General features: G+C 47.7%; 2 protein-coding genes across 7 annotated transcripts; both read right to left on the reverse strand.

Moving 5' to 3' along the window:
- Positions 1-1,682: 1,682 nt before the first annotated feature.
- On the reverse strand, positions 1,683-3,523 carry LOC6731265. Its single transcript, XM_002078387.4, has one exon. The coding sequence runs from the start codon at positions 3,314-3,316 to the stop codon at positions 1,847-1,849; it is 1,470 nt and encodes a 489-aa protein (XP_002078423.1). The 5' UTR covers positions 3,317-3,523; the 3' UTR covers positions 1,683-1,846.
- Positions 3,524-3,636: 113 nt separating this feature from the next.
- On the reverse strand, positions 3,637-16,668 carry LOC6731267 (E3 ubiquitin-protein ligase lubel). 6 transcript variants are annotated; one of them, XM_016178844.3, is made up of 17 exons: positions 16,359-16,668; positions 14,394-14,521; positions 14,138-14,336; positions 13,938-14,074; positions 13,757-13,885; positions 13,202-13,540; positions 12,688-12,969; positions 12,346-12,634; positions 11,103-12,287; positions 10,432-10,859; positions 9,940-10,372; positions 5,899-9,731; positions 5,562-5,828; positions 5,023-5,480; positions 4,585-4,956; positions 4,334-4,502; positions 3,637-3,988 (listed from the first exon to the last, which is right to left on the reverse strand). In XM_016178844.3, the coding sequence occupies exons 2-17, from the start codon at positions 14,445-14,447 to the stop codon at positions 3,953-3,955; spliced, it is 8,610 nt and encodes a 2,869-aa protein (XP_016023824.1). In that variant the 5' UTR covers positions 14,448-14,521; positions 16,359-16,668; the 3' UTR covers positions 3,637-3,952. The 6 variants fall into 6 exon arrangements, with proteins under 6 accessions (XP_016023824.1, XP_016023826.1, XP_016023828.1 ...); XM_016178846.3 differs by having other exon boundaries at positions 12,688-12,810; positions 16,359-16,667; XM_016178848.3 differs by having other exon boundaries at positions 9,817-10,372; positions 12,688-12,810; positions 16,359-16,667.
- Between the last annotated feature and the right edge of the window lie 457 nt (positions 16,669-17,125).

The raw sequence follows: 17,125 nt of genomic DNA on the forward strand, positions 1-17,125 counted from the left end.
TGTTCATTAGAGATTTTGGCAAACAAATCTGCTATAATCCCCATGCGGGATTGGCAAAACAATCAGGGGAATACCGCTTCTGGAGAAGCCACCTACAACTAATGGTAAATATTTGTTATTCGAATTTAAAAATATTTATTGCTGTTTATATCGAGCTGGTTGTTTGGCTAATTACTCTGTGTTGTTCGCGAAGGTCACTCAGATGATTTGCTTCGACATTGAATGTCACGGTTTCCACGGAACAGAAGCCGGTGGAAAACAATCCGGTCGCGTCCAGCGATTGTTTGTCCAGTTCGCACTGTTTGCTGTGGACGTGGACAGGATGTGACGCCCCTGCCATTCCGTAATTTGGTCTGTGATAAACATGCGCTAAGGTTAATTCAACAAAGGTGAGGTTACGCCGTGTTCTGGGTGGGCGGACATATTGTTTGCACTACGCGCTCCACGTAATGCCGTTTAATGGTTCCATTCGGGCATGAATTCCATGAATCAGAGGCCACACGGATCCAATCCGTTCCGATTCGATTCGATCCGATCGATTGGCCAAGTGATTGATTAATGCCTTCGGTAACCTGTAATTAACTCAAGCACGCGGGGTCAGTGTCGTTTCACCTTGACTTTGCCGGCTAAAACAGCCGAGTTGAAGACATTTTTTAACGAGCCGCATGCCAGCACTTAAATGTTTTAATGGCCGAGAGCAGAACGTGCTAAAATGCCGGCTAGACGAAGAATGTGAAAGTTTTTTAAAACACCTGCATATACAAAAATTCATAAAATTTCAAAATTATCAGTACGAGGATTCTTTTTTGCTATTCGCAAATTTAAGGATATCCTTCCATCTTACCTTAAAATATATTTTTTTTTAAATTTATTACTTTATAGATTTTTAGCCATTGTCATTTGAATCTTCAGAAACATAAAGATTTAAGATTTTTTTGGAAATTATTTAGTTACGCTTGAATAGATGTCACAAAATCCTTTGATTAACCAATTTTATTTTGAAAATAAGTATTTAACGAAATAATAAATGTTGCTGCATTCCCAAGTGTATTTTCGAAGACTATAGCCACGTCCACGTGTTTGACTAACTTAACATAACTTAGCAAACCGATGCTCATAAATAAAAAAAAAGTCCATGTGATCTGCATATTTTCACGCCACGCGTACCGAATCCGAAAACTGAATATCGAAAACTTAAAACCGCGTATGAGTGAGTGCTGCAGTTTGGGTTTGAGTTCAAAGCCAGAAGGAGAACTTCTAGGACGAGACGATCGTTTATGGATCAATAAATATACAATTTATCCCATTTAATTAGTTGTTATTGGTGTAAAACTGTCCGAATATCAAAACATGTTGTGCCGCGCGCATAAATTCATTTCAATCGCTACGAAAATAGGTTTTTACGATGCCACCACCGGCGTCTTTCGTCCCATCGCCTTCCCTGTTCTCCATCGAGTAACTTGCTCAATCTGAATATGAATCTGAATTTGTATCTGAATATCCCCCACTTACTGTATTGCTTTTTTTCGCTCATGCTTCGCTTTTCGTCTCGGGACTTAATTTATGGCTCGCATTTGCCTTTTTGGCAATATCACAAGCGGCCAAGGGGAGGAATATAATAATAAGTCTCTGTGGATATACGACTTTTCAGATACTCACAGCATACTCACCAGAATAGCTCAAAAGTATGCAGTCATTTAATAGTTGTGGATTTTATTTAACTGGTAACAGGAAACAAAAGAAACAGAAACTTTAATTTAACACCTTACATTCGAACAAGTTAACGAAACTATGGAATTTGAATTAGTATTGTTTGCTATCCTATACAAAATATATACTTTAAAGTCTATGTTGTGGAGTTCAGTCTCATGAACTCCTCGTTGAGCAGCGCCATTTTCGCGGAGTGCGTGTTGGCTCCCTGCCCGCCCAGCTGTATGTACTTGTCCCGGATAAGGCACTTGAACGGTGTCATCGTCGGATCTGACCGGGTCCAATCGTGCGTCGTTGACTTCCAAACGGTCTTCACGCTAACCTCGAACTGGCAGTAGTAGCAACGTAGGTTCTGCGTGCTCAAGTCGGCAACGCCGTAGGAGCTGCGTGTGCACATGGTGCAGGTATACTTGAAGGTACATATGCAGTTGTCCTCGATGGTGGGTGACTCCGGCAAGGCCATCTTCGCCTGGTAGGCCCACCTGCAGCAATTGGCGCCGTGACCCAACTCCCGATTGAACACAAATGCCGCCACGTGGCACATCTCGTGCAGCAGGCAGTGGAGGAGCTCCGCCGTAGTCTTTATGTTCCGCAGAAGTAGAATCTTGGCTTTGCGTTTACCGAAGGCATCGACGGTCAGCTGGCATGAGCATCGTGTGTTCATGGCGTGCTTCCAAACAATGGGCACCTGCAGGCCACAGTGAAAGATCGCGTGGTTGAAGATGTTGAACAGCACCTTGGCCAGTGCCACCTTGCAGATTTCGAATTTGGTCTGCCGGTAGGTGAGCGCCAGTGGATGGCACATATTGAGCGAGATAGACGGGCTGAGCGATCGAACGAATCCGTAGAAATGTGGATGCCGCTCCAGGCAGGGCACACTGCTCTTGTGACGGCGGCAGTTGGCGGCCAACTGCTCTTTGTTGGGTAGATCGATTAGATCAATGGGCTCCTTGTGCGAGTCCGGGGTGCACTGATCAAAGGAGAAGACAATGGACCAGAGCTCAGTGTCATATTGGCTTTTAGCCTGGCGCTCCTCAGGGGTCGGTTCATCAATATTCGACAAATTCAGCTTTGACCAAGTGGATGTCATCAATGTTTTCGGACGAATTGGATGCTCGCCTGATGGAGTAAATGACTGGGCGGACGAAGGGAATGAATTGATTTTCTCAATATCCTCCGTCATCATCTTATCATCATCGCGAACCTCCGAAGGATTGAAGAGCTTGCGGCGTGATGGTATTAGACCCAAAAACTTTTGCATATTCCTTTTAAGTTCCACATCGTCTTCCAGCTTGATGTTGGGCTGTGGCTCGTCCCTAACGATAATGACTTTATTGCCCAACTCCAGATAGATCAGCGGAGGCCTTTTGCGACCCGTCCACTCGGGCTGCTGATACTCATCGTCGTCGGCATCCAGTGACAAATCGCCATCGCCCTCCGACTGAGAGGATGAGTCGGAAAACTGCTGGATGGACATCTCATCCCGATTTCGTTGATACTTATTTTTAGCCAACCCATGGCCTTTGGTCACCGGCAAGTGCCGCTTCACAGGCAACTTCTGTATCTCCATGTCGGTATCCATGGAACTACGACTGCTGCCGTCCATATAAAGGACGAAATCGGAGAATGAGGTATCCTTCAAGAATTTCTGGTGCAGCTTCCCCAAGTCGGAGGTGTGTGGAGCTCGGGCCACTTGAAATTAGTTTGATTGCCTGTACTGATTGCTAAGTCATAGGCTACCTGTGCGCCTTTGGTCTGCAGTCCTTGGTTGGGTCGACCAGGCTGTCGTCCGGATTTGTATTTGGTATCGAAATCGATTCGCAAGTCTTGGAACCGCCCACAGCATACAACACTTTCCGAACTAACCATCTGCACATTGTTAGGCACAGGCTGAAAAGCTTAAAATAAATTCTAGAAACGATTGGATTGGATTTTCACATATGCCGCCGTTTATTGGATGCACTCTATTACACGTGCGGATATTCTGGCTGTTGTTTTCCATCTCTTAGTAACTAAACAAAATGGGAAAGGTTTCTGGATGGATAAACGATGAGTGGGTGAAGGTGTATACATGCCATGTCTAATGTCTAACAAACTGTCTAGCAATGAAGTTTGATTCGTGAGTGTAGGGGTGTGGGTTGGTGTATAAAAATGTCTATAAAAGTGCCGCCATAAATCAAAGATATTGGTGAAGAATTGCAACAGTCGTCCGCTTCCAAAACATCACTTATTCAGATTCTGCTCATGCCGATTTCAGTGGTATATGCTCCTTGATTACCTAAAAGTAAGAATGAGATTGAAAGATTGGAACATTTATAAACATTATCGATTCGACCGCCCAAACTGTTTACAATTAAATAATAATAAAACGAATATCAATTAAGAAGCGTGTGAAATACGTCAGACGGCATCCAAATTTAGTTAGCGGCTAAACGATCTTGTTTTCATTTTATTTGGATTTTTCCGTATCGATCCATCGCCAGGGGCGGCCGCTGAATCACCAGGCGAAAACAAATCGCCCCCGGGCGCATGGAACTCGCTTTCCGCGTACAGAAACCCGATTAAGGCCAATGAAATAAAAGGAAATCAATTAGGCCATCTATTGATGATAGCCAACACCCACCTCGGAGCACATGTTCTTGTAGATCTCGTCGGTGTCCCAGGGTCCTCTCTCCGGCAGAGCGATGCCTCGCCTCCGCAGCTCCTGGACGCAGTCCGTCAGATCGAAGATGGGCAGTGGATCGATGCCAGCCTTGGCAACCTTGCCAGCCAAATACTCTACGTAGTGGGTGCTTAAATGATATAGAAGTATATTGGTTGATATATAAGCCTGCAAAATATGATTTTTCGGGGATTTCCCGATATTAATCTTACCGACACATCCCAGCGTGCTTGTCAGGAACTTCCGTGTTGCACACTGTGTCGACTAGTCCTTGCGGCGTCTCCTTTTGCAGCGGGATGGGACAGCGGGCCTGGGCACGAGCCTTGGACGAGCTGCTGGACTCGTCCTTGATCTGCATGGGCTCCGTGTCGAACTTGACCTTCTGCTCTTTGAGCAGGAACTGCAACTGCAGGGGGATTTTATCCCTCAGGTAGAACAGGCAGTTGCGCGGATGATGGGCATGCAGACCGAGCTTGGCACAGTATGTGGACACAGTGCACTTAGCGCCCATCATGAAGGGCCGGGCACATCCGTAGCAGAACTCGAATTTGCACTGGGTGCAGGTGAAATGCATGCATCCTCCCCTGTATGGGTTAAACATTGTATTTGTAAAAGATACAACATACTGATATCTTTGTATCTGAACATACCTGGCCAGCGAGTATCGGAACTTGCACTTGGGACAGTCGATGCCGTTCTGGGCCAAATGCTCCTGGACACCCTGGGCCTGCAGCTCGGGATCGTTTTCGCGCTTCCACTCCAGGTAAGCCTCGCAGCTGCTGCCCTCGTGCTGGCGCTCCCAGGGCTTCCGGCACTGGGCACAGGTAACGGATCCACAGTCCGGACAGATCAATCGCTTCTGCTTGGGCCGGGCGAAGAATCCGGAGGAGCACTGGATGCACCACTTGAAGTTGGGGTCCTGCAGCAGCGAGCGATCGCGCAACTTGCGCTGAAACAGTTCGTGCACATCGTTGTCCAGGATGCTCTTCAGGAAGATGTCCAGGTTGGAGAAGTACTCAAGGTGCTCATCCTCATGCTGAGCCTCGTTGCTCAACTCGGGCAGTTTGCAGAACGGGCAACTGCAATCGTTGATACTGCGATCGGTTATCTGCAAAAGGAAGTATAAGTATAAGTGGTGGAGCAATTGTAACACCTTCCATTATCCTTTATGACCAATTAAGCCACTCACCTGAACTGTAAAGTAGCTCTTGGCACACTGCTTGCAGCATTTGTGTAGACACTTCAACATGGACACCATCTGATTCATGGGATAGCTGTTCATGCAAAGCTCGCACTCCTGCTGGAGCATGCCAATGGCCTGGTCCAGATCGGAGCACTCCCTAGCCGCCCACAGAGCCACGTCCTCCGAGAACTTCATGCTCACCAAAGTGGCGGCTATCTGGGCCTCAGCGATATTGGTCACCAGCTCCTGATCGACGTACTTGCGGGCAAGGATCTAAAATGAGAAAGCAAACGTTCCAAGATGACTATAGTACTTGGTTAGCTGAAACTCGGCTTGTACACACCGCTGGATCCTCGATTACCGGCTCTTGAACACTAGGATATGCCCGAAAAACGGGCATACTCATCTTACGCTTCAGCTGTTCTGCTTTCTGGGGCTCGGCCAGGTTGGGTTCCTCCTGCTCCTCCTCCGTGGCCGAGGTCTCGTAGTCGTCGTCAGAGAAGCAGGTCTCGTGGTACTTCTTCTTGGGGATTCGAGGTTGGGATCGAGGTTTCAACAATGCCGCTGCAGCCGCCGCCGCTGCTCCACTGGTGCTGGGTCCATCGGCCTGGTTGGAGTTAAACCTGCTGATGGCATCGTTGATTGACTTCTTGGTGAAGGGACTGCTCTTGAGCGGAACTCGGCTGGCCGCAATCGATGAGCTCTGCTTCTGGAGGTAGACCTCCTGGATTCGCTTCACGGATGAAATGCCCATTGGTGCCGAGAAGGACTTGGAGCGCAGCGGAACCTTCTTGTTCAAGGGGGTGCTATTCGATTTGTTAGTGGGTTCATTGGTGGGCTTGGGAATCTTACTGACAGTGGTCTTGTTTGTTTTAGTCGTACTTGATGTGGAGGGACCTTTGGAGGCAGTCCCGCTGTTTGCAGTCTTGCCTTTCATGCTCGGGGTTACCTTTTTAGGTTCTTCCAGTACTGTTTCAACAGGCGGCTCCACGGGTCGCGATTCGGAATCAACAATGGGTGGTGCAGGTGTTATGGGCAGGGCAGTGGGCTCTTCAACGGGATCCACTTCAACGGGAGTAGGCTCAACTTCTGATGGGATTTCTAGCACAAACTCAACTGGTTGCTCTGCAGGACGAGTTTCGGAGTCAGCTATGGGGGGAGGGGACTGAATAGGAAGCGCTTCCACCTTGATATCCTCCTGAACACTCTGAGAAGGCAAGATGGATTCCACGGGGGGATTCGGCAACTCTGTTTCCAGCCTTGTTCCTGTGGAGGAAACAACCTCAGTGTGTGCGATCGTATCAGTTTCTTGGTTGGTGGGTGTGACTGATAGAGCAGGCGATATGACTGGTTCAATGTCTAGTGGAATTTGTGAGTGCAGTGGCTCGTCCTCATCAGCTAGATCCTCGTCCTCCTCCATTATGTCCTCGATTTCGGTGCCTTCGTCACCAGTGGAGGCCTCCTCGATGTAGGATGCGTGCTCGTTATAGGTATTACCCTCCTCCCCATCGAAGTCGCCCTCCTCTTCTCCCTCGCTATCGTACCACTCCTCCTCTTCCCCTTCGTCATACTCATCCGAGTATTCATCGGAGTATTCATCCTCATCGGTGGACTCGAACTCATCCATGCTGATCTCATCGCGCATCTGCTTGATCAAACGTTGAGTGTCCTCAACCAGTTCGCTTAGGTTCTGTTTGGCCGGATCTCCAGAGGGAACAAACTCCTTAAGCACAACTTTGGACGTCTCGGATTCACTTGAGTGGGAACCAAAACTTGCGTTGCTTTCGGACTGGGCTATCGAAGATTCCATCTGGGATTCCTCATCCAGCAAGAGTACGACTTCGTCCTCTGGGGATTTGGTTTCAGCACGCTGTCCATCGCTATCAAGGCTATAAAGCTCTGTATCGGAAGCGGTTTCATCATGGGGTCTTGTTCCATCGCTACCGCTGAACTCGGGAGCATCTTCGAATACTTCGTCCGAGTCTGTGGGACTGACAGCCATAGGAGTTGCATTCTGACTATGTTCTTCCAGCTCCAAGCCTAAAGTCTGGACGGGAGGTTCTTGGACAATGTTTGTATCCTTTTCGGACTGAGTTTCTTGGCTCACGAGATTAACCTCCTGGTTGTCGGACAACTCTTCTGGTTTTGGAGAATTGGCTGTATCCCCTATGGGTACATCTTGTGACGTAGTCTCTTCCCTTTCGATCTCATCATTGGCCGTTGGAGTCCGATTGCTGGACCGACTCTCACTGCGAAGACTGCTGCTGCTCAGGGTTCTTACCGGAATCTTTGAAAGGCGCTTAGGACTTTGCTTTTGTTCGTTAGATATTGATGAGGTACTAGGCGTTATGTCGACTTTTTCTACAATTGGACTGACGTCAGTAGTTGGTGAAGATATGATGGAGGATGTGTCTTGTACATTAACATCCTGTAATGTTAGAGATTTGGGTTGTTCCTCGTTTGGAGGGCTGACTATTTCAGTGCTTGCTTCTTCTCGAGGGATTTGAATTGGCTCTGTTGTATCAGAAACTTGGATATGGTTTTCTGGTTCCTGAGGCTCTTCAGCTTGTTCTGAAACAATCGTTATGTTTTGTACAGACCTAATTTCTTCGATTGGGCTTGCAGTTGGTTCAGATATTTCCGTTCTGGTTCCCAAATCCGGAATCGCTGGAACTTCTTCAGATTGATTTGAGATGACCTCTATCGACACAATATCGTTTATTTCTGTGGAAGATACGTTTTCCATAGTTTCACCCGAACTCTGATTTGGAACGGATAAGTCGATAGAGTTGCTATTCGATCCTTCAGATAGTGTTTTTTGGGCTGTGAGAGTTTCAGGATCAGATGCAGCAACAACTGGCTGTATATTACTTTCAGCAGCACTCTGATCTTTGACTGCTTCTGTTTCCTTAGCTGCTGTTTTTGACTCATTTCCTTTCTGATCGATATTGTTTGGTAGCTTTGTACGATTGGTTGGTTTTTGGCTTTGCTCCCGTGATCTACCTTTTCTCGATTGCTGGGATCTCTTAGCTCTTCGGTTGGCTTCTCTACTTGTGCTTGGCTGGTCATCCGACTGGACTTGTACTTCTGCCACATTCTGCTTAATTTGCAAATTATTTTCAATTGATATTCTTTTGTCACTTTCATTGGCTGGCTGTGGTACTGCTTGATTAATTTTTTCACTTGTATTTGCTAATGGTGTTTCTAGTTTTCCCTGCTGGCCAAGTTTCTCATTAACGGTCTCTTTTCTTGTTAGTGTTTCTGGTTCTGTAACTTCTGTATTTTCAATCTTTTGCGCTTCAATGGATACTTCTGGAGCAGCTTCTTCTTGGGTTTTTGCTGTTGGAAGCGAATTGACGGAACTCTCAGCCTCTGCCTGTTCAACCTCCTCCTTGGGTTCCTCTTCGGGAGCCATATAGCATTTGTATACTATGCGTTCTGCATCCGCAAGATCAGTGCTTTCCCATTCCGCCTCGTGCAATCGTTCAGTGCCACGATCAAACTCCAACTTGAAGTTGGCTATTTCAGTGGCATAGATAAAACTGGGTTGAACCTCTTCACGTATGCTTGCTTCCCTTAAATTGGGCTTGATGACTTCCTCCATGATGTAGACAGCAGGATCGACACTTGGTGTGGGCTCAGGCTGAGGTTCGAGTGGAGGTTCAGGCTCCTTTGGTTGTTCTACCTCAATTTTAGCTTCCACTTCCGGTTTCTCCATGAGCTCTTGTTCGACCTGTTGCACCAGGTTGGGCACAATTTCCTGAATGTGTTGCCATACAAAGTTCTTCACATCATCAGTGGACTTATCCTCTGTTGGTCCAGATGGCTTCAACGTGCTAATGGGGCTCTTTGTTAGGATACGCATTATCTCCGGATCCGTCTCGTACTCCAGATCCGGCTTGCCCTTGAATGTGTCCAGCATGGTCTCGATGGAACGTAGAACCTCCTGGTTCTGTTTGGCCTGGTTCTGCTCCATGTTGCCGATGAGTATCTCCAGGTTCTTCAGGGTGCTGTCCTCCATCTGATAGGGACTGGGTGTGGCATAGGTGGATTTGACGGGGCTCTCGTCGGTGCGGGGTTGGTCGAAAGGATTGGCTTGGGCGGGGCTGGGACTCTGCCCAGCCAATGGAGGCTGCAGGCAGTCCAAGGCGTGTGTGTTCAAGAAGTCATGGATATCTGTATTGGCAAATGAATGCGGGGGAGAGAGAAAAATGGGACATTATGACACTGCGATTGACCGATGCATGATCTACAAACTAACCCGACTTGGTGTCTATGGCCACGCCACTCTCATTCTCAACGCCATTCGGCGAGCCCCAGATGCGCATTAGAAATGGCTTGAGTTGCGTGCGATTCAGCTCCACCAGCGCCTGCTCCACATTACCTTGGTGCGCAGTCAGCGCGTTCACAATATCGTCACGCAGGAAGTTTCCCTTGGCCGCCAGTTTCCTGTACTTCTGCTGCCTCTGTTGGATGCAGTCCGCCACCGCCTGCCACACATTTCCCCCTGAGTTGCGCAATGCCTCGCGTGCCTCGTTTTGGGACACAGTTCCGATCGTGTTTTCACCCCTTTCCTGTCCGTACTTGGTGGACAAACTCTGCACCGTCTGCACTAGCTTATGCCAGTTTTCGCGTAGCCACTGAATGGGATGAGTGTCCGGGGAGCAGTATTTTAGGGCCGCTTCCAGTTCCTCCACCGTGAACTTGTACAGCTCCAGTTCTTTCAGTATGATGTGCATTTCCGTTTCGGGATCTCTGGCAGGCTCGTGCTTGACTCCGAATGTCTCATGCGGCATATCGAAAGGTGAAGATACTTGCTAAAACACGTGGATCCGTTGGATTTTGTCAACTATCAAGCATTGCCATAAATACTTACAAGCTGGAGCATGCGGAGCTCGTTTATGAAATTGGGTCTTTTGGTGACCAGACCGGCACTATAGGGATCCAATCCAAAGCCGTCGTGATACCGCAGGTCATTGGCACTCCGATATCGGTCACTCTCCTGCTGCAGCTGGGAATTGCTGCGATAGTGCGGACGTCGCTCCATCTTGTTTGGTTCTGGAGTCGTAAAGCGGTCAGGAACAACGGGGAGGATCTCCTCTTGCTTTGTGTTAAAGGGCAGAGCGTCGTAGGTCTGCGTGGAAATGCTCTGAGGAGGCGGAGAAGTTCCCATTTCCACGGCCGCTATTTCACGGGGAGGAGTTCCACCACAGGCCGTGGAGACCTTCTGAGCCTTCTTGAGTACCTGCTCCGCCTGCGCCTGAATGCTCTCATCCAGAGTATTCCAAATGTTTTCAACGGACTCTGGAACGATACGGATGAGAGCATTAGCTTTGGGGGAACGGGTTCGGTGTCACCAAGGGATTGAAATCAAACAAACGGGATGCGGCTTGGGTTATGGTTCTGTTTTGTATTTCGTTTCCATAAGTGCGTTAATTGTAGGCTTACAGTTGATGGCTCTATTAGTGTACTAACTAGGTGTAGTCTTTGGTGGTTGGGCTTAGGCCTTTGTGCCTTCGAAAAATGAGATTCTCTTTTGTATCCTACCTTTGTGCAGAAGACTCTTGGCCAGCGAGTTATCGGATTCATTTTCGGACGAAGTTTTCAGTGTGGATTTCGATGGTGCCTTGATGGGAATACTGGAGGTGCTCTTGGAGTTTACAGCTGGCGACGCTTTTGAGCTAGGTGTGGAGTTGGTATGAGTTGTCTTCGACGAAGCAGCAACGGATTTCTGACTTGGTTGTTGGTTCTTTGTAGTAGGCTTCTGCACAGGCTTAGTTTCCGTCTTAGAAGACGCCTTGATATTGTTTGACTTTTCAGCTGGAGGCTGTGGTTTTTCCTCTACCTTTTTGGCCTTGTTGGGCTGCACTGGAGGTTTGCTGGGCGTCTTGCAGCATATGGAGCAGATCTTGATGTTGGGCTCGTTCACAAACGTGCAGAACTCGCATTCCCATTCGTGGTCTGGGGTGGAAGGTGGTGGACCGAGGTCATCTGCCCCAATCTCGTCAGGAACTTCCTGTGGATCGGGTGCTGTTTGAGCCTCAGCCTCACTCTCCGATGCGGTTACCTCTTCGACCACTTCCTCGTATTCCGAGGCACTCTCCTCATGGGCTGGCGTCACCACCTTCTGCACCACCGCCGCAGCCTGTGTATTCTCGTCCTTCATCTCCGGCTTGCGTTTTGGCTCAGCCTTCTTCGAGGATTTGTGCTGATCGGCTTCTTGGAGCTTCTGCTGAATCTTAGCTTGAACCAAGGCCCGAGCACCCGATCCCTCAGACTCCAGATCGGAGTAAATGCGACTGGTTCTGGCCGAGTCCGTTGCTGTTTTGTTTCTGGTAAGGGTTCCCTCATTTTCGCGTCGCTCCGGTAGCCACTCACTCTGCACGGACTTGGCAATGGATCCCCGACGATTCCGCATCTTGTGATGCCTCTGATCGCCATCCAGTTCATCGCTGGCTATTAGTTGGGAGGCACTGGAAAGGCGCCTTTGGCGGGGCTGGATGTGGTTTTGGTGATGCTGGGAGCGCGAGGCACTGGTCATGGCCGAGCGATTGGACACCAATGATCTGCGGTCATCCTGGTCGGAGTCCTCGTCATCCGTTAGTTCGTCATCCACGTAGCTATTGCGCTTGCGACGCAAGGACATCGATTTGCGGCTGGGTGTTGGTGATGCAGCGTACCGGGAACGGGATGCCGCTCTGGAGGCAGCTGAAGGTGGCATTCCCATGACACCTGCGCATTAAAATTACAATAAGTAAATTAAAATATAACTAATAGTGCCTCATTTTACCTGGATGCATCATGGGATAGCCGGGTGCTCCTGGATACACATTGGGCATCATACCGCGCTGGGTCATAAACACCGGCGGCGGATAGTGTGGATGATGTTGCTGCGACATGTAACCCGGCCCAACGTTCAGGGACAGATTGGAGTTGTTGAACTGCTGTTGGGAGCCGAACTGTGACCACTGATCGGGATGCTGGTGCTGAGGATGTGGATGTTGCGGATGCTGTGCCCAGCCAGGATGCTGCTGGCTCTGCTGACATCCAGCGCAGTTTAGCTGCGCCAGAGATTGGGCCTGCAAGCGGAATGGTGTCTTAGTTCCCAAGGGATCATGAATCTCTAACTCACCTGCTGGATGCGCTGATTGGCGAGCCAGGCACTTCCGTTCTGGGCCTCGGCCAGTGGTCGACGTGGATTTGAGTTAAGATTGAACACCGATGTGCTCATCTGCCGCCGCTGAGCGCCGGCCGCCTGTCGTTGTTGGAGCAGCAAGGAATTGTGAAATTGTGAGTCATCCGAGAGATCGAAATGGGATGAGTTCAGACCGGATGACATGCTGCCGGAACGAAAATGCGAGGGCGATGGTGAAATGTTTGACCAGTGCTCGAAGCCGGCTCCATTCGACAAATGCTGCGCTTGGGAAATGACCAACGAGAAACGGAGAAAGAAAGAGAGAGGAGAGGGAGAAACGACACATGACGAAACGAGACGATACGATACGATACGAGGTGCAAGGATCAAATAGTATCAAGGATCAATGATTGATTACCTTGACACAATTTTCACCGAGCAAAGACAATACGATACACTCAGTGATGAGGGGACTCGTACGATTGTGATTCGGGGTCAACAGGTCACTCACCTGTTCGCTGTTGGCGCTCAGATCCTGGCGAGCCTTCTGTTGGCGGTACCGCTGCTGCAGAATGGCCATGCGGTCCAGGGTGGCGCTGGCCTTGCTCTTGATCTTCTCCAGCTGCACCGACGGCGGTCGCTGGATGGTGTCGAACACGGACTTGGGGGTGCCCGATCTGGAAGACCCCCCGCCCTCGCTGCGCGGTGGTTCGGGCAGTGGTCGGTTGTTCATCTGGTTGGCTGAGCTGCTGGCAACTGGAGGCACTGGGGGCGTGGCCCCGCCACCGAGCGATCCCCGCCAGCCGCCCAGCGACTTGTGCGAGGGCGTGGGCGAGGGCGGCGGCAGCATCTGGAAAAGAGTCGGGTTGGGTGCCATTTCGTATGGGTATTCGGGTAAAAATTGAAAAAGTATGTCTGGTTTTTTGGTTCTACAATTTTGGGCGGGCGTTCTGGTTGTAAGGACTCTTTTATTGAAGCATTCAAATTGAAGTTTACAAACTTGGTTCTACGTGTAGCCCATGAAGGAGCCTTTCTTACGGGTCTAGGAGATCGTGCAGTGGCGTACCTGATCCTTGCGGCCTAGAAACGGTGTCAGCAGGCCTCGTTTGGTGCGTCGCGGAGGTGCCACTGGTGGTGGTGCCCTACCACCGGCCTGTGCCTTTGGCGGAATCGGCGGTGTGCCCTGCTCCACAGCCTGCAAAACCATATTCTTGAGTTCACATTCATAATGGATCCGTACTACTTACCTTTCTCATGTGCTGCTTACGTTTGGGATGCTTGTGGAACATGTCGTCGCAGGAGGCGCAGAAGATCTGGCCGGCGCACTCGGCACAGGTTACCCAGGGATTCTGGGAACCGCACAAGGTGCACTTTAGTTTGTTATCTGCAAGTGATAATTATCTCTGGTATTATTTTAAACAAGTAGAATATACAAATGGTTGCCCACCTGGTGTCTTGGTTCTAATCACTGTGGTCTTCATCGGTTCGTTGGAGTACTGCTGGCTGGAGAACTCGATGATCTCGTAGTCCGGCTCGGGAGTGCTCTTCGCCTTGGGCGGTAGGGCAGGAGCTTTGGGAAGGCCTCCAGCCACACCGTTTGGTGGCGTGGGTGGCGGTTTGGGCCCAATGCGGTCATTTGCCTCCATCTGAAATGGGTAATTAGTGCAATTGGATATTGACTGGCACGCTGGATATTGGCTTACCACCCAGGAGGGCATGGTGCGCACATTCTTGTTTAGCAACTGGTGGGTCGTCATCTTGGTCGATTTTTTCGTCTGGGTTTTGCCGTCACTTAATCGTCTCTAGGCGCTTGATTGGTTTTCTATTTAATCTAAATGCGCAAGCAGCAAAATATTAATATTATTAATATTATTTATAGATCGCCAATACCCTGTGCCATATTTTCGCCCAACCGCAGCCACTTCAAACGACTTCAAATTCAATTAAGCAAAGTGCCAGAAAATGCGAATTATGAATGCATATTTTTAGCTGGCTCACCCAAATTCCGGAGCCAATGGCCAAAATGCAGTTTCGTGGATGCCGTGCACAAAACTAAACGCTGCCAGTGTTCGATCGCGAATAAAAACGCTAAATGTAGTCGAAAATATCTTTCGGTGCATAGGGGTAAATTTAAAAATGTATATATTTTGGCATAACATTTTCGGGCTTGTTTATTTATGAAATCATGCGAAAGAGGGAAGTGCTGTTTTGTGACTCAATCGACTCATTCTGTCAACGCGGCTAAGTGGCTGAGATGCCAAGAAAATTGCAAAAGAGATTGGATGAGGGAGAAGAATTGGGATTTGAAAAAAGATCTCAAAAGTTTCGAATAGAAGAGTATTTCATGTAAATGCTCGAAAATAAAAGCGAGCGAATAAAACTAACAGAGAGAGCGAAAATATTGACTAAAAGCTGAGCGGATTTTGTAATGACGCAGGTGGCCAAATCTAAAATGCTGCCAAATAGTATGAATTAAATAATGGCCTAAACAACATAATAATTCCATTAGAAAAGGTATTTCAAATGCTGATTTTAGTATATATTTTAAGTTTACTATAATTGAGTCTAACGCCTCAAACTTTTCAACTCAAAGTGGCATGCACCGGTAAAAGTTACATGTATACCTAAATAATTCATATATAATTAACTTATTAGATATCTATGTTTCTCCATGTTCTATGAAATGTGTATCTATGATACCAAGAAATCACTTATCTCTTGCATATACTTTTGAGATAAGATTGAAAGTTCAAATAAACTTAACAGTAAACATATTAAAAATTTAAAGTCTCGCATACTACATTTTATATTCCTGATACTTTGACGCAATTTCCCATTCATTGAATTTGTTGTTTTATATCTTCATAATATCTTTTACAGCGTATATTAATACAGCATTTCTGGCATATTTTCCACGCACTAGTTACGTGCGTAACGATCCATAAAATGTATCCATAATTTTCGGAGTCGCGATGCCTCAACGAGCATAGCAAAAATTAAGACACAATGTTCTCTCGCATCGCGTATACGCAACGTGTTCGCTGGGCCTGCACTCCCGTGTCTGTTGCGCTATTTTTGAAACCCTCCGCAGCCACTCCATACATTTGGCCCGAAATTGTGTCACACTGTTCAGCAATATTTATGATAGCCGCCTGCAGTGGTGGTAGGGGCATGGACCGGTGCCACCTCAATCCCGCCCAGAAGATCGGCCTCCTCCGTGCGGCGACTTCGAGTGGCAAGTGGCCTGGCCAGAGGCAAACGCAACGCTGACTCACAGACACAGACTCACGCGGCGAGGGAAAAAGTTTTATTTTTATGGGAGAACGAACGGTGGGAACTATTTTTAAACATTTCTTTGGCTTGCCTATATTTGCGTTTTTTTAGTTCACAGTTTTTCATTTATTTCAAATTGGCAAATTAGCTTTAAAAATTTGATTTAATTTTGTATACTTAAGTTTGCGCTTTGATTGTTTATCCCAGCCAATGCCTTGAACTTTCCCATGGAGAGCGTTGTTCTCCGCGTTTAAAATTAGCTGAGTTTTATATTTAGAACACTTGAGATCGATTTAATTGCGGTGTGAATTTAAATTGGCTTTTGAACTTTCGCAATGGTTCGGTTTGGATTGATCGGCCACGGGTGGGTATCCGCGAATTCAGAGGTCACTTACATAATTCGATTTCACTTGACGCGTCTTGCCGCACTCAAAACTGCCACTGCCAGCTGGTAGCACATGAATATATATATATATATATATAGGGATATATATATTTTCCTGATGTCTAGCCACAGCGCGACATGAAAATTCAGCTACGGTCTCGTTCGACGATCGTCTCCCAGCGAACTGAAATCTCAATCAGATTCTAAACAGCACTTTTACTGCAGTCCGCGGTCCCCAGTCGTCGCCCGAGTAGGAGGAAGTCAACGCAGATCTATGTGCTCCTCTGGTCTCGTCTGGTGTGGTGTGGTCCGTTCCCCCTGGCGATTCCCTCGATCCTCGACCAGTCGCATCTCTTTCCTATTTTCAGCATTTTCGCGTTGTTTTATAAATACATCGTTTTCGAGCGGCATAGAACATTTTGACTGCGAGACGCCGTCGCGTGTGTGAATATCATTAATTCTCGAATATATATCATTCTCAGCTATTTGTTGTTAAACATTCGGCAGAACATACATACTCTTGTTATACGGAACTGATTACTTGTTGCGCTTCTTTTTGATGAATGAAAATATGACAATTGTATCGAATTGATGTCCTGGGATCCGATCGACTATATATACATATATCATTACTACAAGTTAGATATGTTTAGTCCTCAAACTAAGAAAGTTCAAGTTCAATGGAATTTCAGATAACATAAATATTTCCGCATTAATTCGTATTATTTATCTTATATTTTATCCAAAAACCGTGGCGCCTGGGGAAAGCGTTGAATG

This window comes from Drosophila simulans, chromosome 2L (assembly GCF_016746395.2).
Source record: "Drosophila simulans strain w501 chromosome 2L, Prin_Dsim_3.1, whole genome shotgun sequence".
NCBI lineage: Eukaryota > Metazoa > Arthropoda > Insecta > Diptera > Drosophilidae > Drosophila > Drosophila simulans.